Genomic DNA, 24,354 nt, shown 5'->3' on the forward strand with positions numbered 1-24,354 from the left:
CAAATAGATACATATAATGTTATAATAATATACTATTTATGTGTTTATTCTAATTTATCTTATTGTGCAACATTTATTAAATAAAAAAATAATTTTAGAACTTGCAAAAAAGAAAATAACACAAGTGTAACAAAAAGATACTTTATATGTATTTGCAATCAATGAAGACATAATTGAGTTGTATATGTTATTGTGATTGGAGCTTTCAATATTCACTGGCAAAAACTGTTTATTATACTTAAAGGAACAGTACAGTCACTTACCTTAATCCAGGGCGGGCTCCTTCGGTGCTGGTGACCTATCCTCCCCCTGCAGACATCAGCTCTGAATTCGCATGCGCAGCCACTAGAGGCTGAATTAACCCTCAATGTAAACGTAGCAGTTTCTCTGAAACTGCTATGTTTTCAGCTGCAGGGTTAAAACTAGTGGGACCTGGCACCCAGACCACTTAATTGAGCTAAAGTGGTCTGGGTGCCTTTACTGGTCTTTTAAGCTTATATGAAAAATGAGCTATACACAATAGTGAAGAATATCAATAGTACACTAAAGTGACAGGCAAGATGAATACAAACCTCACCTTTGCTTTTTTTGGTGGCGAAGTGTCTGTCTAAAGCGGTGATTTGGGCACTATGTTTTATTGATGGTAAATTTGCAGACCCCACTGAGCTCAGTTGCATGAGCACAGGTCGAAATCTCCCAAGACATCTTAGAGCCATTGAAGAATCTGTAAAATAATACATTAATCAAAACCTTAAAGCTTCAAAAGCGCAAATACGAAAATCACACAGAACAAAACACTTGACCAAGGAGCATAATGTTCCTTTAATCTAAAATGCTTACAGTAGTTTAGCAAGTATTTGTCAGCAACTCCAAAGTGTTGATTTTCACATAAATCCCTAATAAATAATAATAATACTAGCAAAAATAATATCTGATTAACCCATGCAATGCATTCTATTTCATGCAAAATTATCGAAAAATTATCCCATCTTGGTATAAGGGAGACATGGTAGTTTATAGAAACATAGAATGTGACGGCAGATTCGGCCCATCTAGTCTGCCCAATTGTCTAAATACTTTCATTAGTCCCTGGCCTTATCTTATAGTAATTATAGCCTTATGTCTATCCCACGCATGCTTAAACTCCTTTACTGTGTTAACCTCTACCACTTCAGCTGGAAGGCTATTCCATGCATCCACTACCCTCTCAGTAAAGTAGTACTTACTGATATTATTTTTAAACCTTTGCCTCTCTTATTTAGGACTATGTCCTCTTGTTGTGGTAGTTTATAGAAACATAGAAAGTGAATGGTAGCCAAACTTGCAGAATGCACCTTTTCTAAGCGATTCAAATTAAGGCAAAATTATCTAAATATTAAAACATTGACATTTTCACATTATACCATAATATACTCTTTTCTATGGTGGCACGAATCAATTTCTTTGACAGTTTTATTCATTAACTGGCAGTCTACACTAATGCATTTTACCCTAGATCTATGAGAAAATTGTGTTCCCCCCCCTCCCCCAGTATTCTAATATTTCATATAACTGTAAACTAAAACACTGCATGCCATATCGCACGCGTACTGCATACTTGCAAAGCTTCTACACCGACCTCTACGCAAAACACACTTTTTTTCTTCTCCCAGTCGTGTCTGATGATGTCACTCGAACGCGACGCCGGTGAGTTCGTCGCCTGCTGTGTGACGTCAGTCCGCCTCGGTTAGGACGATGGTTCGAAAGCTGGAATCAGGTGGCGATACTTAGGTAATGAACAAGTGATACAAAGTTGTCAAGTGCACTGGTGGTACAGTGATTGGTATGTGCTCTTGGTAGCATAGACTTTTATATCAATTATATTTCTGGGTCAGATTGCTTTTAACGAAGGGTTCTTAGTGTAGAGGTAGATATCGCTTGGAGGGTAATAATAAATAACAAGAGCTTACATTATCATTAAGGGGTTTAATATTAAAATTAGTGTATGAGAACGAGGGTATAAAGTTTTACATATGTATCCGTATTTATCAAGGCAGAACATCCAACTAACAGCGTTATTTACTAAAGTGACAATACAAGATGACTAGCAAATCTAGAAGCTGAATCAAAGCAATGCTGATTTAGAGACTATTTCCAGTTTTGCTATTTTGATCTTAAATTTGAGATTCAAAATGAACTCTCACTTTAGTAAATAGCCCTGTATATGTTTTTGTTGATCCGAAATTTGCAATTCACACCACAGTTGTTCTATGGTCAAATTGCTGAATGTGTGAATTGTTGGATTAAAGGACAACTCTAGGCACCCAGACCACTTGAGCTTAATGAAGTGGTCTGGGTGCCAGGTCCAGCTAGGGTTAACTAATTGTTTTATAAACATAGCAGTTTCAGAGAAACTGCTATGTTTATCAATTAGTTAAGCCTTCCCCTTTTTCCTCTAGTGGCTGTCTCACTGACAGCCGCTAGAGGCGCTTGCGTGATTCTCACTGTGAAAATCACAGTGAGAGCACGCAAGCGTCCATAGGAAAGCATTATGAATGCTTTCCTATGTGACCGGCTGAATGCGCGCTAGCTCTTGCCGCGCGTGCGCATTCAGCCGACGGGGAGGAGAAAAGGCGGATCGGAGGAGGAGAGCAGGAGGAGAGCTCTCCGCCCAGCGCTGGAAAAAAGGTAAGATTTAACCCCTTTCCAGAGCCGGGCGGGAGGGGGTCCCTGAGGGTGGGGGCACCCTCAGGGCACTCTAGTGCCAGGAAAACGAGTATGCTTTCCTGGCACTAGAGTGGTCCTTTAACCCCTTAAGGACACATGACATGTGTTACATGTCATTATTCCCTTTTATTCCAGAAGTTTGGTCCTTAAGGGGTTAAATATAGTTCCGTAGTTGTCTAAGTTGAAAAAAAAAAAAAGACCGATAGTCCACTAAGTTCAACTGTAAAGCCCATTCTTTTATGCTTTGCTCAAAAGAAGACATGAAACCCAATTTTATCAAATTGCAGTCAACATCCTCCTTGACTCCATAATGGCAATTCAAATATATATTTTGAAAAGGTTGTGAAATATAACATAACCTTTTCTGTTATTGTTGCTGTATTCATTGTAGTTAATTAAAGGGACATTCCATGCACCCAGACCACTTCTGCCCATTGGAGTAGTCTGGGTGCCAGCTTCCATCACCCTTAAAGGGAAACTCCAGTGCCAGAAAAACGATCCGTTTTTCTGGCACTGGAGGATCCCTCTCCCTCCCACCCCCCAATCCCCGGTTACTGAAGGGGTGAAAACGGTGATGTCCCTCGCCGCTGCCTCCGCGACGCTCCTCCTTGTGATTACGTCGGCCGGTGGGCGAGACTAATCTCGCCCACCGGCCGAGGAGACCTAATGCGCATGCGCGGAAATGCTGCGCATTACGTCTCCCCATAGGAAAGCATTGAAAAATCATTTCAATGCTTTCCTATGGGGTTTTGAGCGACGCTGGAGGTCCTCACACAGCGTGAGGACGTCCAGAGACGCTCTAGCACAGGAAACCTGTGCTAGAAACTAGGAAGTGACCTCTAGTGGCTGTCTAATAGACAGCCACTAGAGGTGGAGTTAACCCTGCAATGTAATTATTGCAGTTTATGAAAAACTGCAATAATTACACTTGCAGGGTTAAGGGTAGTGGGAGTTGGCACCCAGACCACTCCAATGAGCAGAAGTGGTCTGGGTGCCTGGAGTGTCCCTTTAACCCTGCAAGTGTAATTATTGCAGTTTTTACAAACTGCAATTATTACCTTGCAGGGTGAAGTTAGACTCCACTAAAGGGACTTCCATTTTCCTAAAACACGAAAAGTGTTTTAAGCGATGCTGGACGTCCTCACGTTATGCATGAGGACCTCCAGCATTGCGGGAATACCCATAGGAAAGCATTAAATAATACTTTCCTATGGGGAGGTCTAATGCGTATGGCCAGGAGTGTGGGCGAGCCTGACTGAAGTCATTGAAGGGGTTCTAACCCCTTCAGCAACATGGGATGGTGGTGAGAGGGAGAGGGGCACTGCAGGAACCTGCAGTGCCAGGAAAACGCATATGTTTTTTTCTGGCGCTAGAGAGTCCCTTTAACCCTTCATATGCAGATATTAAATGTTAGTGGACAGATCCAAAGGTTGCTCTCCAGCACCAGATCTCCCTGTCCCCAAAAGGATCCGGTTAGAATGTTCATCTGATCCTCTATGCCTATCAGTAGTTCCCTATTCATAACAAGTGCACTTTTTTGTGAAATAAAATATCCCTAATTAATATACTTAAAGGGACACTATAGTCACAAGAACAACTACAACTTATTGAATTTGTTCCTGTGAGTAGAATCATTACCTTCAGGCTTTTTTTGCTGTAAACCCTGTCTTTTCAGAGAAAAAGCAGTGTTTACATTACACTCTAGTGATAACTTCACTGGCCACTCCTCCGATGTCTGTTAGAGATCATTCCTGGGTCATGGCTGCCTAAAATGCATCCAAACATTCAGTATCTCCTCCCTCTGCATGCAGACAGTGAACTTTCCTCATAGACATTCATTGATTCAATTCATCTCTATGAGGAGATGCTGATTAGCCAGGGCTGTGTTTGAATCATGCTGGCTCTGCCCCTGATCTGCCTCCTTGTCAGTCTCAGCCAATCCTATGGGGAAGCATTGTGATTGGATCAGGCTACCACTTCTGATGATGTCAGCAGACTGCTTGTTTTTCTGAGAAAACAGAATGCAGAGTTACAGCTTCAGGCTTGATTAACCCCCTAAGGACTGAGCCAAATGTGCACATTGTGATCAAAATAAAACATAAACAAAAACTTGAAATTGCGCTATATGTCTATTCAGGCGTAATTCACCTCTTTCATATTATGTGCACCCACACTTATTAAGTGTTCTTGCGTAGCAAGACCACTTAATGTTATCTCACATATATATTATTTTTATTATTATAGCCAAATTTACCACCCTAACTCCTCCCACAGTTTTTACACTACATAGACAATAATCTACCAAAACGTGCGGCTTGTTTCCGATTGGTGTGCTATTACTTTGTGGAACGTTTCGCCGAATGGTTCACGGAATATCGTCGTTCTCGAGGCAAAATTGGTCCCATAGGAATGAAGGGCAAAATGTTCAAAGCTAGAGTGGGAGCTGGCAAAAGCTGAAAAATCAGGACATGATTTCTAAACTGCCACCACTCCCTCATTTTCAAGCCCACCTACACAAATCTTATATCAAAATGTTCAGCTATCCCTGCTGCCACTAGAAATGTCCATGGCTAAGCCATAGTCCTGATTGTTTTCACAATATGACCATTTGTTTGCAACTCACGCCGTCTATTGACATTCATTGAAACTCCACTCTAGCCAGCTCAAATTTGAAGGGCAATTTCTAAACTGCGACTGTGCCTTCATTGTTAATATTTCAGAGACATACTATGCATCAAAATGTAGATCTGGGTCTTGTGATTCTCACAATATAAAGCTCTTCGCTGTAGGATTTATAGTTTTTAAAATACGACCGTTTGAAGATGGCAACCGCCAAAATACTCCGACCTGTGCCAGGCTGGAGCAGCAAGTGAGGCATGAGGGGCCCAGGGGGGCTAGATGGTGGTTTTAACACTATAGGGTCAGGAATACATGTTTGTGTTCCTGACCCTATAGTGATCCTTTAATCTGATATGTAATGACTCAATGGGCAATGTTGTATTGCAATAAATACTCAGATTTATAGGCTGAGAAATAAATATATATTTTCTTTAACTCAATTTTTTAGTGCGGTATCATGCTTGTCTATTGTATATGTCCAAGGTATTTATACGTGGGCAACCCTGATACCAGCACCATTACGGATAAGAGAGTGCCTTTACATGTTGAACTTTCTTCCACATTTTTATGTTGCTGCCTTATGCTACAATTGTTTACTTATTTTCAACTTCGATCTACACTCAGTACCCCATAATGACAAAGCAAAAACAAGATTTGACACAATTGCAAATATATTAAAGGACCACTATAGGCACCCAGACCACTTCAGCTTAATGAAGTGGTTTGGGTGCCAGGTCCATCTAGGGTTAACCCTGCCTGCTGTAAAAATAGCAGTTTCAGAGAAACTGCTATGTTTACATTAGGGTTAATCCAGCCTCTAGTGGCTGTCTCATTGACAGCCGCTAGAGGCGCTTCCACGCTTCTCACTGTGATTTTCACAGTGAGAAGACACCAGCATCCATAGGAAAGCATTGCTCTTGCCGCGCATGCGCATTCAGCAGATGACGTCGGAAGAGGGAGGAGAGTCCCCGGCGCTGGAGAAAGGTAAGAATGTAACCCCTTCCTCTCCCTTCAGAGGGTGGGGGGGGACCCTATAGTGCCAGGAAAACAAGTTTGTTTTTCTGGCACTATAGTGGTCCTTTAAATAGACAAACCTGAAATATCACATTGACACAAGTATTACATAGAAACATAGAATGTGACGGCAGATTAGAACCATTCGCCCCATCTAGTCAGCCCAATCTTCTAAATACTTTCATTAGTCCCTGGTCTTATCTTATAGCTAGTATAGCCTTATGCCTATCCCACGCATGCTTAAAGCGACACTGTCATGCCAAACTTACCTTTCCCCAATCGATTCCTCTTCTCTCTCTCTGTCAGGATTTGTTCTTCATTTCTTCCTGTGTGCTCTAGTTTTCTTTAAAACATAAGACAAAGTAGGGACTATTTGCTCTTTTGGAGGTTTCCACGCCTGACCAGCGGAGGAGCAAAGTGTGCTCCTTTTCTTGTGGTCAGAGAAATGTTTCCACAATTCTTACCTTTCCTCCTTTCCTTGTGATGCTTCCTGTCAGTATTCCTGAATGTCCTGTGAAACTACCAATTTCGTCCTAACAGAATGAGAACAGTTTCTCCATTCGTGTTAGGACTCAACTCTGGACTTTATTTAGATCGGAATTTCATTCTAATGAATGAAATTCCGATCTGATTCGTACCACGGCTGCATCTTGCAGCCGCTTAGTAGATAACTCCCTAATTCCCACGATAGTTGGGAGCTATCTACCAAAAGGCTGAAAGACCTAAATTGGTCTTTCAACCAAATTTACTAATACTAAGTTTAAAAACTGTTATAAACAAAAACAAAAAAACCCTAGTGTCCACCCTCCCGAGCCCCCACCCGTTCTGCACGAGTGAGGGGCTATTAAACTGAAGGGGGGAACCTAGCGTGTGTGTCCCGGTCCAAAATGAAAATGGGAGGTGAACTATTGCCATCCACCGGCCCCTACCCATGAGTGGCGGGTGGGGACCCTAAATGAAAATGTTGAACATTCTGACACACAATGTTACTAATATTCTGAGGCGGAATGTTCTATGGACACTGGGTGTTGTGGAAAAGCAATTCCAGGGCAGAGTTTAGTAAATGGAGCTGTCACTATGTAATTTAAATTAATGTCCCTGATGCAGATTTTTCATCTTTTAGAAGTTTGCCTCAGAATCATTTAAATAAATAGCATATGTTCTCTCTTAATGAATATGGTTGTCAGAGAAGGGCCACTGATGCACTGATTACACAATATTAGACAATGGGGTAAAATGCCTCCCAGCCCAGAGCTAGTCACACACACTCTCCTTGCAGCCATGGGATAACATGGGGCCTCTGGGAAGTCTGATTGGGGAGGACTGCAATTCCTAACAAATCTCTATAGGACTGCGCTACTCCTCACACTCAGTCAACCAAAGAAGTTATGTGACTGAGCACCATAGGAAGTGGAGTCCACAGCAGACGGAGAGTTTCCTGTTCCGCTTGCCGGTGTCGAGCTGTTCCACTGGCATGGTGCTGGCTGGTACCCCAGACACTGGATTCTCCTGACCGGACTCTCTGCACAGCCTTTAACCCCGATGGCTCGCACCAAAACAGCTCTGGGTCCGGCGTGCTTGAGTCATGTGATGAGGCAGAAGCTACTCCCACTCTTTCGGCTCTCTTTGAAATGGAATAGGCCCATTTTTATCCGCCAATATTTTGGTGCATCCCTAGTCTCCAGTGCTGCGTTAAATACTCCAAGTGAGGTCTCACCAGTGTTCTGTACAGTGGCATGAGCACTTCCCTCTTTCTACTGCTAATACCTCTCCCTATACAACCAAACATTCTGCTAGCATTTCCTGCTGCTCTATTACATTGTCTGCCTACCTTTAAGTCATCAGAAATAATCACCCCTAAATCCCTTTCCTCAGATGTTGAGGTTAGGACTCTGCCCTTGGGTTTATACGTCCAAGATGCATTATCTTGCACTTATCCACATTACATGTCAGCTGCCACAGCTCTGACTATTTTTCTAGTTTACCTAAATCATTTGCCATTTGTCTTATCCCTCCTGGAACATTTTGTATAGTATGCCCTATTGTATATTGTTAATTAAGTCATCAATTATAAAGTCAAGTAATAACCTTACCTGAAATTAAGCTCAACAAGCCTTTTAGGGCTGCCTAAGTAATGTTTACCGGGTGTGCAACTAGCCCCTGGCACAAAAGTGCAAATTTCTCAGTTTCCATCAGAAACACTGCACATACAGATTACTACCACTATGATCATTTCTAGAAGCAGAAGTGATAATGGTGGTTGGAATAACATTTAACATTTAACTTATTTGAAGCACCTATGGCAGTTATTAAAGGCTCAAGTCTTTTTGGGTATGATGCGACGAACTGTGCACACCTGGATGTGGGTAGCTACTGCAGTTAATTTCTACAGTTCCTGTCAAGCTCTATCAGGTTGGATGGACAGTGTCTGTTGACAGCCAATATTAGGCCACTTCAAGGATGTTTGCTTGTGTTCAAGTGTGGGATATTTAAAGAGTTGTCCCTATGCCACTCTTGGCCTTTCCAAATCATGTCAATAGAAACTTCCCAAAGAAGATCAAGAAAAATTGGATTAATTTCAGCTAAATTTTAGAGGGACACTGTAAAGTCACCATAGCAACTTTAGCTTAATAAAGCAGTTTTTGTGTATAGATCATGCCCCTGACGTCTAACTACTCAATTGTCTGTCATTTAGAAATTAAATAACTTTTGTTTCTGTCCATGTAGCCATAGCCACACCTTGCCTGGCTGTAGCTGACACAGCCTGTATGACAAAAAAATGGTTTCATTTTCAATCATGTTACTTACTTTAAACGTTTGTATCTCCTGTCTATATTGAACTTTAATTAAATGCAAGATGCTCCTGCAGGGTCTAGCAAGCTATTAACATAGCAGGAGATAAGAAATTCTAAATTAAACCGGATTTGCAATAAAGGAAGTGTAAACATTAGATGACTCTTTACAGGAAGTGTTTTGGAAGGTTGTGCAAGTCACATGCAGGGAGGTGTGCCTAGGGTTGCATAAACAAAGTTATTTAAATCCTAAATGGTAGAGAATTGAGCAGTGAGACTGCAGGGGCATGGTCTATAAACCAAAATTTATTTTACAAAAAGATATTATTTTACAGATTTCAATAAAAATACTTCCTGGTTGTTTAGCTCCGGGAGCTCAACTCAGCTCAACTCAGGAGGCAGGCAATTGCCCAAAGTACACGCCTTGCAAAGACTTGTCAGATATCTGCATTACGAGGTCTGTGGTTGGACAGCCAAAGAAAGTCTGTACTGGGGAATAAGGTGAAGGCTTACATAAGCTGCTAACAAGACCTGCAGCTCTTGAAAGCTGTTTTATATTTAATTAAATGTATGCATTTTTGTTTGTTTTTTATTTGAGCAGTGGAATGTCCCTTTAATTTCAAGGATAGGAGCATAGAAACATCTAAATCCTCCTTTGCACATTTGATTACAGGAGCTATTCAAATAGCCTACATAGAAGTATTTTTGGCTTTCAATATTAAAGCTCATTCTCCCAGAGCAATGGCTACGATTTTACTTAAGAAAGCAATGGCATTTCCTGAAGACATTTGTAGAGTAGCGACATGGTCTTCATTCAATACCTTAATTCATCATTACAGGCTAGACATCTTTTCCTCAGCAGAAGCTTCTTTCGGGCTTAAGGTATGGCAAGTATGGTTTTATAAGAGTGACCTACACTTTTTGTTTTAGGGATCTTGTTATATGCGTCCTGTACTGCTGCTACATGCCAGGAAAAACTGAAATTTTTACTTACCTTAAATGTATATATTCCCTCTATTTCTAAATTACTTTTTTTTTCATACTTTGGCTCAGTGTGATTTTTTTTTTTTTTTTGCTATGACTTGGGTGCCTAAGTTTCAGAAGGTATTGAAGGTGTGAGGTGGTGGGACATGCTATCTCATAAATTTTTGTTTTAAAGGCAATACTATAAAAAGGGAACGTATGGGATACGGCTGTACAAAATCTAAAACAGGGAACACAAAAAAACATATAGTGTAACACAGTTATATGCAAATGTTCATGCGCAACAATTTAGTACACTCACGAGATAGAGATGTAAAGAGCACTCTATGGTCCTGACCCCGATTTGAATGAGAGCACTCTTTACATCTCTATCTTGTGAGTGTACTAAATTGTTGCGCATGAACATTTGCATATAACTGTTACACTATATGTTTTTTTGTGTTCCCTGTTTTAGATTTTGTACAGCCGTATCCCATACGTTCTCTGTTTTCCTATATATATATTGCACTAAGGTCGTTTTTTGGGTTACGATCTTGGAAGGCTGTCTATTTAAATTTTTAAGATAAGTATATTTATACTTAAGCTACTACACTATTCACATTTTGGTGTTGTATTTGTTGTTTGTAATACTATCAAATGCTGTTTTCTTGGCACATAGCTCCCTTTAGTGCCCCTCCTCCCCCCCCCCATGTCAAGGCCCCCTTCTGTGACTTCCCTCAGTGCAGTGCTGATGTTCCTTGGCGCTGGCTCGCGCTCCACCTCGGGTGGGGTGGGGGGGGAGCCTAATCTGCATGCACGCCAATGGGCCCTTTCACATTATTACTTTATTTGCTAAACAGTAATTTCTTTATTTTTAATCTTTAATAAAGATAGAATCTTTATGAAATACTCATTTTGACTGTTGGAGTTTGACTCAGACTTTCACTCCTCTTTGTCTGACTCGTAATCTCTGGGCAGAGGTAGAGTGTCAATGCCCACAGCCGTCAACAGTGACGGCTGCAGGGAATTGGCTCTGTCTATGGAGGGTCTAGCGGTATTGTCCGCAGACCACAATGCTGTACTTTCGCTCATGAAGTTGAAGTGCCAGGAGCCAAAGAGGACCCGTGATGTCACTGTCACAGGTCTTTGTGAGTCCCCAGACAGTGACAGTGCCGCTTAAAGTAATCATGGAGCTCAGAAACAGGGATGCATAAAGAAGCATTTACATTTTTTGCTAATGTGAAATATTTTTAAAAATGTTTATCTTTTGTAAAATTTCACTTTTTAAACATATAAATTGTACAGTCACTGGGTTAGAGTCTGTCTGTCAAATGACATCCAAGAATGAGTTGCAGATACGTGCATAAGTTGTCAGTTTGGTGAATGCCAAGTTGACTCATCACTGGCCAGATGTCTGGGAGTATACTTGCCTGATTGGATTTTCTCTGTAAAACATCAGATTTTTTTTTTCAGAGATATTCAGGTGGCACACCCTTGTATACATAACATGCTGTGAACTGACTGTACCTGAGCTAAATATTCCCTTGTGCTTCCTATAGTGAGTTGTTGGTATTTTTTTTTTACAAAATTAGTGTTGATTTGGGATTTCAACATGCGTTTGAAAGGCAATGCAAATCACACAGATATATCACACAGGCCATTTCTTGGCCGTCATCCTGTTTCACTGTCCTGTGGGAATCACTAATAATCTAGCAGAACAGTTCATAAAAAACATGACATACAACAGAGCTGAATGAGGACAAATCACATGTAATCTGATTTTATTCTGGCTAGTTTTATATTGTTTAGTTACTAAGTACAATGACCCTACATTTCTGTAAAATCACACACTTCGAAATCTCTTTGTCATTTTAGGCAACTTATCCTGTAATGAAGCTGAAGTTCTAGAACCAGGCAGATTAATCTACATGTAGATATTGTTTCAGTTATATCCTGAAAGGACTTTTATTTTGCTTACGTTAAGTCTCATGCTGCAATGAATAGATAGATCATAAATGTATATGATTAACAAATAAAACCCTGTAAATACTCCAATTGTAGAGAATTTAAAGATTGCCACATTATCTCCTAGTAGCCATTCCCTTGCCTAACGGTGTTTGCACCAAGTGTCAATTGGCTTTGTTTGAGATTTATTTTCTCACAGCTAAATGGAAAGCAACAGAATAATGCTAGTTTTGATAATGGAAATTGAGGCCAAGGATGGCAGCTATGTAACATATGCAAATCAGGTATAATATTTAGTTCCATGACAAAGGCCCACTTAAAAATTCCCAATTGCAAAAACCCCACAGTCATAGTTATTGTCAGGCACAGAAAAAAACATCTGACTTTTTCATTTACAAAAAAACATTTACTTCATATTTCAAACTGCTGAATGTATATAGTTTATTTCTTACAAACAATATAGTTTACTAGAACTTTTGTTTTTGCCTTTTAACCTTCAAATGTGTTTATTTGTCTGTATTGCCTCCATTGTGCAGCACATGTTGGCGCTTTATAAATTGCAAATAATAATCCTAAGTGAAATTTAGAAAATCCAATAATAGAAAATGTGGATGAAAATCTCAGGGAAATTACATAAAATAAAATGATCTTGTTATGTTACGTAGACTGAAAAGAGACATGTGTCCATCAAGTTCAACCTTCCTATCATTAGTTTTTTTTGCTGTTGATCAAAAAGAAGGCAAAAAAAATGTGTTTGAAGTACTTCCAACAAACTCAGAAAAAAATTCCCTCTTGACCCCAGAATGGCAGTCAGATTTATCCTTGGATCAAGCAGTTATTACCCTACATTGAAAGATTATATCCTTGAATATTTTGTTTTGCAAGTATGCATCTAGTCCGGTTTAAACATATGTACGAACTCTGATAAAACCACTTTTTCAGGCAGAGAATTCAACATCCTTATGATTCTTACAGTAAAAAAACCTTTGCTTTGCCTTAGATGAAATCTCCTTCCTTCCAGTCTAAACACATCACCTCGTGTCCTATGTAAAGTTCTGTTTATGAACAGATTTTCACATAGTGGTTTGTATTGGCCCTGGATATATTTGTATAATGTTATCATATCTCCCCTGAGGCAACTTTTTTCTAAACTAAAGAGGTTTCAATTTGTTAACCTTTCTTCATAGCTAAAATGTTCCATTCCCTTTATTCATGTTTTAGCCTGCCTCTGCACTCTTTCTAGTGCCATAATATCCTTCTTTAGAACAGGTGCCCAAAATTGCATAGCATATTCAATATGTGGTCTTACCAGTGAATCATAAAGAGGCAAAATTATATTCTTATCCCGAAAATGAATGCCCTTTTTCATGCATTACAATACCTTACTGGCCTTAGCCCCTGCTGATTGACATGGCACATTGTTGCATAGTTTGTTGTAACAATTCCCAAGTCCTTCTCCTGTGTTGTTCTCTCTAATTCGCTTACATTAAGGGTATAAGTTGCTTGTGCATTATTTACACTGACATGCATAACCTTGCATTTTTCTCCATTAAATTTCATCTGCCATTTGAGTGCCCAGTGCCCCAGTCTATCTAAATCCCTCTGTAGCAAAGTAATATCTTGCTCACATTGTATTACTTTACAGAGTTTTGTGTCATCTGTGAGCACTGAAACATGACTTTCAATGCTTTTTTCAAGATCATTTATAACCATGTTAAATAGAAGAGGTCCCAGAACAGAACCATGAGGGACACCTTAGGGTGTTTTTGCAACTAAAACCATTTCTTTTATTTATGAAAACTATTTAATCTTTGTCCTACGACGTGAACAGTTAACACTTTTGTTTTTCTCAACAAACAATTCAGACAGATGTCAATGATTTATTTATTTGTCAATGATTTTAATATAATTTGCATTATTGTAAATTATACATTCTCTGCAAGTATTTTAGTTTCTTACGTGCTAATATACTTTCATAAATTTGGCAACCAATTCATGCAGCGCATCATATCTTCTCTTCTTCACCTCTAGATGCCTGTATTAGCCAATGTCAATCTGTGTGAGTCCATCAAACAGAAACCACTTGCTGGTATGACTGCAAGTCTGGAATATGGAATTAAATAAATAAATAAGTGCAATGGGAAACAACCGTTCAAGAGCTGTATCATGATGATTCCATATTCTTATTGGAAAACCCTGGTCTGAACTGCTGTACTCTTTTCCTTCTACTGCCAGAAGGTAACTGCAGCATTTGGGGTAGGGGAATGCTAAACATTAGTAGATGATGGATTGTAGCAGTTGCATGTGAATATATGTGTCTAAGGAGCTGCAGTTCCTTTATTTAAAACCACCTATACAGGTCTTTAATATTAATTGGACCCCGGGCAAACATTTGCTTGGGCCCCCTAGACCCTGTCGTCGTCCCCTCCCTGGCTTGCAATCATGTATCAATGTAATGCCATATCAGGTTTGTGGAAAGAGATCCACCGCTTTCTATCTAAACACCTAGAATCCCCCATCACCCTCTCACCAGAAACATACCTCCTCCTGGACCTTCCTCCATGCCTACCATGCCTAGACATGAAACAAAACTAATCTCCCATGTAGCGCTTACTGCTCAGCGCGCCATAGCCACAAACTGGAAATTGACCACTACCCCCTCCCTCCGAAGCATCCTTAGGGACGTAGACAAACAAGGTGCATACGAGAGCCACTTCACCGGCCTATTTCCTTATACCACACTAATCTCAAAAACATGGTCGACATGGGACGCATGGAGATCGGGGTCTAACAGATGAGATGTAACAGTTACTCTAAGTATAACTAAAACAAAACCCCTCGGAACCTTAGAAACTATATTGAACCCAGAAGGAGTGACAAAAATAAGTGAAGTAATGTTCAGATAACACCACACTGCTACTTTCAAGTACCACAACCATACACACCAAATGAATGGGTACATACTGTGGAGGAGACGACGGTTCTGTCTAATAACATTACTGTATAAGAAAGGACCCGCATACACTGTTTGTACAATATTGTGAATGCACTTTAAGAGTACCCACCCTTCCCCTACTCCCTCTCTCCTTTCTGTACCCCATTCCCCCCTTTTTGTTTTTACTGTTGAATTTCAACTGAAAAAAAAGAAAAGAGGTGTGTTTATATGTAGTGTTGAAGTCTAAATGCAGGTGTGTATTTGCGTGTAGTGTTGGCGTTTGAATGCTGATATGTATGCACACACACACACACACACACTGAAACACTCGCAGATACACAGATATACACAATCATACAGATGCAGCTATACAGACACATTTACACACTGACACACATACATGCACACAACCTGACACACATACAGAAACACAGATGCACACACTGACACACATGCAGATACACTGATAACATACAGATACATACACACAAAGATACATAACCTGACAAATGCAGATACAAACACTGACACACATGCAAATACACACATTGGCTACATACAGATACACAGATATACAAACTGACACACAAATGTATGCACACACACACATACATACTGACAACATACAGATACACACACATATGCTGACACACACGCACACACTGTGACAGACATACTGATACACACACAGACTGACACATACATAGACATACAAACTGACACACAGATATACAGACGCATACACAGACATACAAACTGACACACAGACATACAGACATACATACAAACTGACACAGACATACAAACTGACACACAGACAGACACTTTTCAGTTTGCTACCTTTGCAAGAGGCTACCTTCCCTGGGGTCCAGTGTGCTGGCTCTCCTTGCTCCCCCTCCTCACTGGATCCTGGCTCAGCTCATTGTCTTCGTGGAGGGGGAAGTGATTTGCGGTCGTCACTTCCTATCATGCAGCCGTTAAGCATGGGACCCGGTCGCGCTGTTAAAGAACCACAGCGCTGACCTGACCCCTGCTGAAACATGCTCACCAGTTGGCCCTAAGTGTATGGGCCACCAGGTGGGCCCCCTTAGTGTGCGGGCCCCGGTGCAGCCGCAATACCAGCACCGCGGGCCCATTAGGGAATTCTTTATTTTTTATTTTTTTTATGCGGGTGGCGGGGCCACGGGGCAGCTGCTTTGGGCCCCCAGGAGTAAGTGGGCCCGGGGCAGCTGCCCCGTTTGCCCCGCGTTAAAGACGGCCGTGCACCTATATTGTCTTGGTACCTGTTATTTTGATGTCGACTCTAGGTCATTTTTCAGCGCCAGCTTGTGCCTTGGCATCTTCACCACATCATTTTTCGCCCACCTGCGCCGATATTGGTGTGGAACTCTGCACTCCCGTAGCATGGTAATGCTGCTGAGACAAACGTGTCTGCATTATTTCTGCAATGAAGATTTCCGTTTTGGCATTGCAGAAGGGACGCTGACGAATAGGAGTGTGTCCTGACCTATATAAACCCCTCCTGACCTGACCTTTGCTCTCTTGTGGTTTCCGTTTGGTTCTCAATTAGTGTGTTACTACTGTTCTGTGATCCTCTGCCGTTTTACCATGGATTGTTATGCGACTCTTTGTACTTATGTGATCCTGACCTTGGCTAGTTTATTTGTTTCCATGTACTTCTTTTATCCTGACTGTGGCTTTTTCTTCCACTTACGATATATATCTCTATTGGCCGGTAATACTCTGTCCTACCTTTCTGTATTCTGACCTATGCTCTGCATGGTAGGGTATTTTACTCCTGATATATCACATCATAATAGTATTGCAGGTTCCACAATATCGCAGTGGTTTTTAAAATATTCACTGCTGTCAGATGGTGCTTTGGCACAAGGCTCTAACAACTCCCTCCTAGCAAATAGTGATATTTATGTTGTCTTCTCCGATTAGCTAAGTGCTCAGATGAAGTGCAAAACACATAAAAACATGTAAGACAGCGGTCATGTTTTCCCAGTGTGGTTGTCACATTTGGATACTCTGACAGTATTACAAGCTGCAGATTATGGCAGAGGTGGTTGAACTATTCAATAATCTCGGATTGTGTTTTAGGCTTTCCTATAAAATTCAGCACAGCAACTAGTGAACTTTGGGCCTTTTGTTTTGATTGGCTAAGTGCCAAGCCACTCCTATCCTAATTTTTAGTGCGCTAGGGCAATTGTGGTGTTATGGCTAACGCTGGTATTGCACCAGTATGGAGCCCCCCTCAGTCTGTGCCACAGCTGCTGCATGTTCCTCCTATCCCTAAGTGGAACACACAATTGTATCCCCTATCCCTAAGAGGGACCAACTTATTGGATCACCCAGTGGTACTGGGATGAATTCTGGATCATATTTTTTTGCATAAGGGACCCCTGGCTTGTATGGGGATTCTGGATCCTGACTCTGCTGGAAGTGGAAACCCTGGGTTGTATATCAGTGATGGGACTGGGAGCCCCAGATTTATATTTTTCTCTCACGTTTATCCATGTATGCATTTATCTATGTGGATAATTTTTCTGTGTGAATATTTTGCCATGTGGGTAATTTGTTATGTGAGCATTTATAATAGTGGTATTTTTGCTGTGTGGAATTTTCATGTAGTCTTTTCTCATGTGCACTCTTGTCTGGTCTCCAGAATATTTATTTGGATATTGCAGTGCGCATTTTCTTCTTGAGATATAATATTCTTTTTTTATTTTTTTATGTGCGCTTGTTCATTTTTTTATTTATTTTTTTCTCTTTCCCAGCATTGTTTGTAAGAAGAATCGATGGAGGAAGAAATGAAAAGTTTGCCACTCGAGAATGCATCAATTTTATCAGAGGGTTCCTTGCAAGATGGTCATAGACTATGGATTGGCAACCTTGATCCGAAAATAACAGAGTAAATATGCACTTCAATATGGTAGAATTACATATAGCACAAATTATAGTTGAAACTTAAAATGAACCTGTCATGATAGCTGTAGATTTGTAGTCTAGCTTGACTCCTGTTATACAATTAAGTTCCCCTAATACCATTAACAACTCATATCTTAATTTATTTCCGTGACCCTGTCTTGTGCTGAGCGCTTAAATCATGTTCTCAGTGGGTTATGTACATGCTGTAACACACATCTCTCCTGCATATCCATGTTTAGGAAGCACAGACTTGCTTCCTAGGTTAATAGTACCCTACACTACATGTTGGCATCAATGGTATGTAAATAAAACGTATCTATTTACTCTTTGTTTTAGGATTTCTAGTTTACATTTATCATGTGCAAATCACATTTTTGCTTGCAATTGCTTGTACACTCAGTTTCTATTGCTTCTAATGTTGGTACAGCTATAAACTATTTTTATTCTTTAGCACGTTAACAAGTTTAACATGTATTATAGTTTAATACATAAATATTTCAAACCCGTGCTGGGATTCTTGCTGTATGTTTAATATGCCTTTCTTTAATGGAATCATTACAGGCATGTTATTTTCCAATGCTTTGTATTGCTCAGTTTAGTCTTAATACAATTTCCTGGCATTCTGAGACCACTAAGCCCAAAGCAAACTGAAAGGAAATAACACACACTTCATTGCAACTGCATATTTCAACAAGGTTACTGGTAAAAGTATAAAACATTTCATAAACTGAATTATACAACACTTATATTTGGATATAATTTCATTTACCAAGGTCAAAAAACTTCTAAAACAAAGTCAAGTTTTCTGGACCTCTTTTTTTTTTTTTTTTTATGTATTCACCTCATCTCAGCTGTATTGAAGAATCCCCACAGACTGTTAAACACAAACATATATCTTACAAAGCTTATAAACATACACCTCTAGCACTCACTAAAAAGCACTATACATATTTAGGGAAGTAGCTTAAAAAGCATCAAATCATTGACATCAGAATACATTTCACGCTCCTCTCTCACACACAATATATAATAGATATATAATATATAGAGAAGAATATATATGGACCTTCCTTTCTTAGTGCCTAACACATGCATGCCTCTTCACATCACCTTGAGGGTGTTGTAGTTGATAAGGTGCTAGTACCCCCCACCTTGTATGTAGAAAACAGTTTCTTCTTATCTGGTGTCCACTAGGTAATCTCCCACCTCCATTACAGCCAACAGAGAACCAAAAGCTTCTATTAGCTCTCCTGAGCTAAACCTTCAATGTGGACTTGTTTGCAGAGAGTATCAGCCAATCACTTTCAGCAGATGAGCTTAGCCCTGCACAGCTGTGCTTCCGGGTCTGTGGAGGTGTGGAGCAGTATTAGACGGACCATCGGTTTAGAATTGAACCCGTATAAAGCCATGAGCTAAGTGCAACCTGCATATCTTGTAGATGTAAAAAAAAACACAATTTAAACAGATATTTGTTTATATAGTTGACTGATTCATGCTTGCAATTTATTGAATATGTGTTAATTTTATTTTCTAGGTTCCATCTTTTAAAGCTACTTCAGAAATTTGGCAATGTGAAACAGTTTGATTTCTTGTTTCACAAGTCTGGGCCTCTGGAAGGACAGCCACGGGGATACTGTTTTGTGAATTTTGAGACAAAGGTGGTGAGTATGCATCTAAAATAGCCTCACCACTACAACTCTATTCATGCACATATGCTTAGAACATGAATCACATCATTTGTACAGTCATATAGGGTTTAAATGTTTTGCACACTTTACCAAGAAGTAACTTTGTGACCTCAGTGACTCTATTCAGTTATGAGATGCAGATATAGATTTTTTTTAGTCCTGCTTTTTAGCTGTTTGCAAAGTCTTTTAAGAGCCAAACGTGGTCATGTTGTGAAAGATTTGATGTTTGTTTTATACAGGAAGCAGAGAGAGCAATTCAATGTCTCAATGGGAAGATGGCGCTATCCAAGAAACTTGTGGTCAGATGGGCACATGCGCAAATTAAGGTAAATTACCTAAAGTTTCAGAATGCACTGCATGTGATTGGCTTTATTAATGCTATTTGTAGAGACCTATTGGAGAGCCTACAGGAAAACCATGTTTTCTTATGTCTTTCAAAAAGATAGGCATCTGACCACATCCAGTGCTTGCAACTTTTCCTTCTCTTCAGAACTTCTGAGTAGAATGAGAGCAGCACTATATCATGATATATCTGTTTAGAATGTTAGATCTGGAAGGTTGAAGAAACATAGACCATGGGAAGGAACCCCAATCCTCGAAAACAGACCAGATTTTGTGGTGCCTCAAATATAAAACTATTTCTCTTGCTTTCATGGTTTTCATAACGGTTTTAAAAAAACCTCGTTCCTTTGCCTTTCGGTCTCTAGTAGACCATTAGTCTCTTTGATGGAGGTTAAACATGTCTTACTGTAACTTAGAATCTAATCTGTTTTATTAACAGAAGTTTTTTACTCTGTTAAAGAAGAAACTTTCTTGGCCAAAATGGAATGATTGTAGTTACCAAAACGCCTTCCTTCTTTAACTTCAAAAGAAGGAAGTCTGCTACTAGATCTTATTTTCATGGGATATGCACTGTTTTCAGCTTGAGTCCAACACATAATTTTTTTCAATTTTCTGATCTTGGTTTCTTCCTGGTGGTTAATATGACGTTACTGGCCACATGTCTGTCTGAATTACAACATACTATCTATAACTCCAAAATGTTCAAAGGAAAAGTTATGCTCATCCTGGAACAAGAGCTATGAGCTATTCTTTCTCTCTGATAAACACTATAACCTCTTGAGTTCAAGTCTGTGATAATTCTAACCCAAGATCATTACTCTAAAAGGAACAATTTTGAGTAAGAGCCTTCACAGGAACAAAATACTTTAAGTTTGCTGTATTCATTGCTTGCCCCCTGTCATTATGTTATAATATGTTTTGCCTTGCTGCATTGTGCACAATAAACACTAGACTCACCATAACCATAACAACCTACAAGTTTAATCTGTCAAACCATTTTAGAGTGATTTGACAGCTCACTTGAGTCCTGCCCACCCTGGGTCACATACGCTGCTTCCAAGATTCTCCTCCAGGAGTAATCGGTTGGCTCTATTGAGCTAAGCAGGCCTGCACTTTTTAAATGAAAGCATCAGCTGAGTGCTTTCAGCCACTGAGTGTGGTCTTGGACCGGCCATGCTTAATGGTACACTATATGGTCAGAAAAAAAAAGTGTATTCCTGACCCTATAGTGTTAAAATCACAATTTAGGTCACTTGCCTGCCCATTTCCCCCATGTGAGTGACTGCCACTGGAGGTGTCCCTAGGCACCAATGTAAACACTACCTTTTCTCTGAAAAGACAGTGTTTACATGAAAATCCCTGCATGGGACATACTATACTCACCAGAACTACATTAAGCAGCAGTTGTTTTGGTGACTGTAGTGTCCCTTTTTATTGAATATAGACCTCTGCCTTCTCCTGCAGAAGACCGAATGCAACATATATAGAGCTTAGAGTGTTTAATTAGTAAGAGTATTTTTTTTTTATCTTCAAATTTATTTTTATTTATTTAAGACAAGTTTTAAGACAATTTGTTGCTTAAAAAGTTTGTTATACAAGAGAACTTTAGTTGCATATGCTTATGCACGAGTATGATTAACATTACAGTGACCATTTTCTTGGAATAAAGCTGACAAAACCCTAAATACCTGTGTGGCTTCATTATTTACACATTTTACAAAACATTTTACACTAACTGCTAATCAAAAATAATATTATTTTATTTTTATTATTTTTTTCCAGAGGTTTGATAATTACAAAAATGAAAAGGTTTTACCTATCAGTCTTGAACCATCTTCAAGCACTGAACCAACTCAATCAAACTTGAGGTGAGTTAAAGCTTCTGCATGCTCCCATGTGAGTTCTAATGTGACTTCCTTTAGATGCTGATAAAAATAAGTATATGATTTTGTAATACTCATATACACAAGCATTGCATTATGTTATGGTTATTAATAAATTATTATATAGGAAATTATGTTGTTTATGATTAAATAAGCACAAATACAATTTAAACCACGTGATTTTGTTTCAAAACACAAGGCAGTGTGCACCCTCAATAAACTTTAAATAACAAGGCTGTTTATCCAGAGCTAGTGCTTATTTACATTGCAAAAATATTCAACATATACTTTTAAACTAGATAATTAACAGGATATATTTAATCTGCATTTTAGTTCACACTATGAACTAATTTATTTGATCTGTCTTATTGAGCCTATAATATTTTTAATACATTTTGGTAGTTCATATCTTCAGTCCCAATGTTTCTCTATGGATACGAAAGAGTTCATTGAGCTCAATCTTTGATTGACAGTTAGTGTATTGATAAAAGATAACTGCTGACTAGCTAAATGTAGACTTCTTACACACAAAGCATGATGGTCTGCACTGTATGCAGTGGCTATGTATAGAACTGCACAACCTTTAAGTGACGCTAACAGCATCCCACAATTGGTAGCTTGCAGACTGCATTAAGTCTTGTTTGGCATTAGTAGTGAACTTTAACCCCTTAAGGACACATGACATGTCTGACACGTCATGATTCCATTTTATTCCAGAAGTTTGGTCCTTAAGGGGTTAAGGGAAACTTTATATAGTCTAATGGCTCCTAAGGCAGTAAATATTTAATTTACCATAGTAATATATTAATGGTGAATTTATTTGCTGTATTGGCTGTTATATTTGCACGTAGTATTTTCCCCTCGCTCTAAGACTGCCATCACTAGGCTTTTATAGTAACACTTACCCTCTACCTCTTGCAACAGCACTGTCATTCTTGGAGATCTGTTAATATTGCACCACTGTAACACCCGCCTTCTGGTGCCTCCCCACCCCTTCTGTCCAGATTTGTACAATATTGATATCGCCAATGGGATGGGACTTGGGCACCTGGGAATACTCAGTTTGTGACATACCACTTTAAATGGATGCATGCGTGTTGCTGTTTAAAAAAAAAAAAATATATTTAAATAATGGGGGAAAGGAAAAAAATCTAAAAGTCCAAGAGCCAAGCACACTGGTACCATATCCAGTCTCAGGGCTTAAATATACAATGCAAAAAGCGATGCACACTTTGTCAAATGTTTCTTCTTTTATTGATCCAAAGTTGAAATAACAATCAATGTTCCAGTCTCAAGCTAAGACCTTTCAAAATTTTTTTTTTTTTTTTTTTTTTTTATTGTTGCCGTTCCTAAACAAAAATCTATGCAAACATGTTGTATTTCTTGGCAGTCAAAAAATGTATACTTGCAAATACGGTACCTTTTTTATTTCAAAAGCTTGAGTACCTGGCAAAAAGCAAAAGTAAGAATTATTAATCCTCTTCTGTTATGCATGGGTGTACATTTATTTGAGCATGCAACAATGTTAATAGCTAGGTTCATTTATTTGAGGAGGCAACAGTGTTAATACTCTCAAAGATCAAATTAAATGTACCAAATCTAAAAAGAATAGTAGGGTTAATTGGTTTTACCACTAGAGGGGGATGTATCACTTTACTTCAACTGTTTAACTTTATTTCAGCTGTTTTGAAACAGTTTGAAGTCTTCATTCCTTCTAAATTATTAATTTTGAGGGATAACCGTTGTTTTATTGGATAGTAGCTTTAAAACCACCCTTACCACAACCTACTCACTGTTTAAACTTACCGTCTCTATATCTCTTTCACATTTTGTGGAGAACAGTTCTGAATCAATTCTTTTAGGAATCCACACTTATTTTAAATGCCCCAGGTGCTGTCCAGACCCCCAGAATTAAAACTGTTTCAATAACTTTATCAGTGCTCTCTCGTTACAGTGATCCTTGTCATTGCAAAGCTAGCATTGAACATGGGGTTATATTATCACACTCCATGTTCAGAATTAAACACAAAAAAGTTGCCTTTCTGTTGTGCTGACTTTGCACATGTATTCCCCATCTGTGTTCGCTCTTGTCATATATGCACTTGTTTCTTGGCAACAGGCATTCGGTTGCTTAACACTTTTTTTCAACAATATTCTAAACCCTTTTGACATCAAAGTTGGAATCGAACAAAAAAAACAATGCTTGATTTTTTTTTGATTTTTTTTTATTGGAGCATAATATTGTAATTAGACAAATTAGGGTTATTTTCTAAAGTGAGGACTCAAAACCTTATTTATTTATATATTAAATAATAATATAAGTCCAGTCCAGCTATATGACCTTAAATTTAAATGTCACTCCAAAGTCTCACTTTTGTAAATAATCATGTGCTGTCTCTTGAGCCTCCTCTAATGTTGCAAAACCATTAAAATGTAAGCATATTTTCTGTCTGAGCAGAGAATGCTCTGTATTTTCAGCTACTTAGTGCTATTCCCAAATAATTTTTAAAAAA

General features: G+C 39.2%; 2 protein-coding genes across 7 annotated transcripts in view; one reads left to right on the top strand and one right to left on the bottom strand.

Moving 5' to 3' along the window:
* The window catches only part of MRRF (mitochondrial ribosome recycling factor), a 22,783-nt gene extending 21,088 nt beyond the window's left edge, over window positions 1-1,695 (bottom strand). The window contains exons 1-2 of one of the 3 annotated variants that reach the window (XM_063432320.1): window positions 1,619-1,695; window positions 578-724 (exon numbers count right to left, since the gene is read on the bottom strand). In XM_063432320.1, the coding sequence (XP_063288390.1) occupies window positions 578-716 (139 nt within the window). In that variant the 5' untranslated portion in view covers window positions 717-724; window positions 1,619-1,695. Of the gene's footprint in view, window positions 1-577; window positions 741-1,597 lie in introns of those variants that run through there. The other 2 variants (XM_063432321.1, XM_063432319.1) reach the window with 2 other exon arrangements.
* Window positions 1,687-24,354, top strand: part of RBM18 (RNA binding motif protein 18) — a 26,473-nt gene continuing 3,805 nt past the window's right edge. The window contains exons 1-6 of one of the 4 annotated variants that reach the window (XM_063432325.1): window positions 1,697-1,770; window positions 14,091-14,297; window positions 17,778-17,911; window positions 19,463-19,589; window positions 19,856-19,942; window positions 21,741-21,826. In XM_063432325.1, the coding sequence (XP_063288395.1) occupies window positions 17,799-17,911; window positions 19,463-19,589; window positions 19,856-19,942; window positions 21,741-21,826 (413 nt within the window). In that variant the 5' untranslated portion in view covers window positions 1,697-1,770; window positions 14,091-14,297; window positions 17,778-17,798. Of the gene's footprint in view, window positions 1,823-14,090; window positions 14,298-17,777; window positions 17,912-19,462; window positions 19,590-19,855; window positions 19,943-21,740; window positions 21,827-24,354 lie in introns of all 4 variants that reach the window. The other 3 variants (XM_063432323.1, XM_063432324.1, XM_063432322.1) reach the window with 3 other exon arrangements.

Source organism: Pelobates fuscus, chromosome 9 (genome assembly GCF_036172605.1).
Source record: "Pelobates fuscus isolate aPelFus1 chromosome 9, aPelFus1.pri, whole genome shotgun sequence".
Classification (NCBI taxonomy): domain Eukaryota; kingdom Metazoa; phylum Chordata; class Amphibia; order Anura; family Pelobatidae; genus Pelobates; species Pelobates fuscus.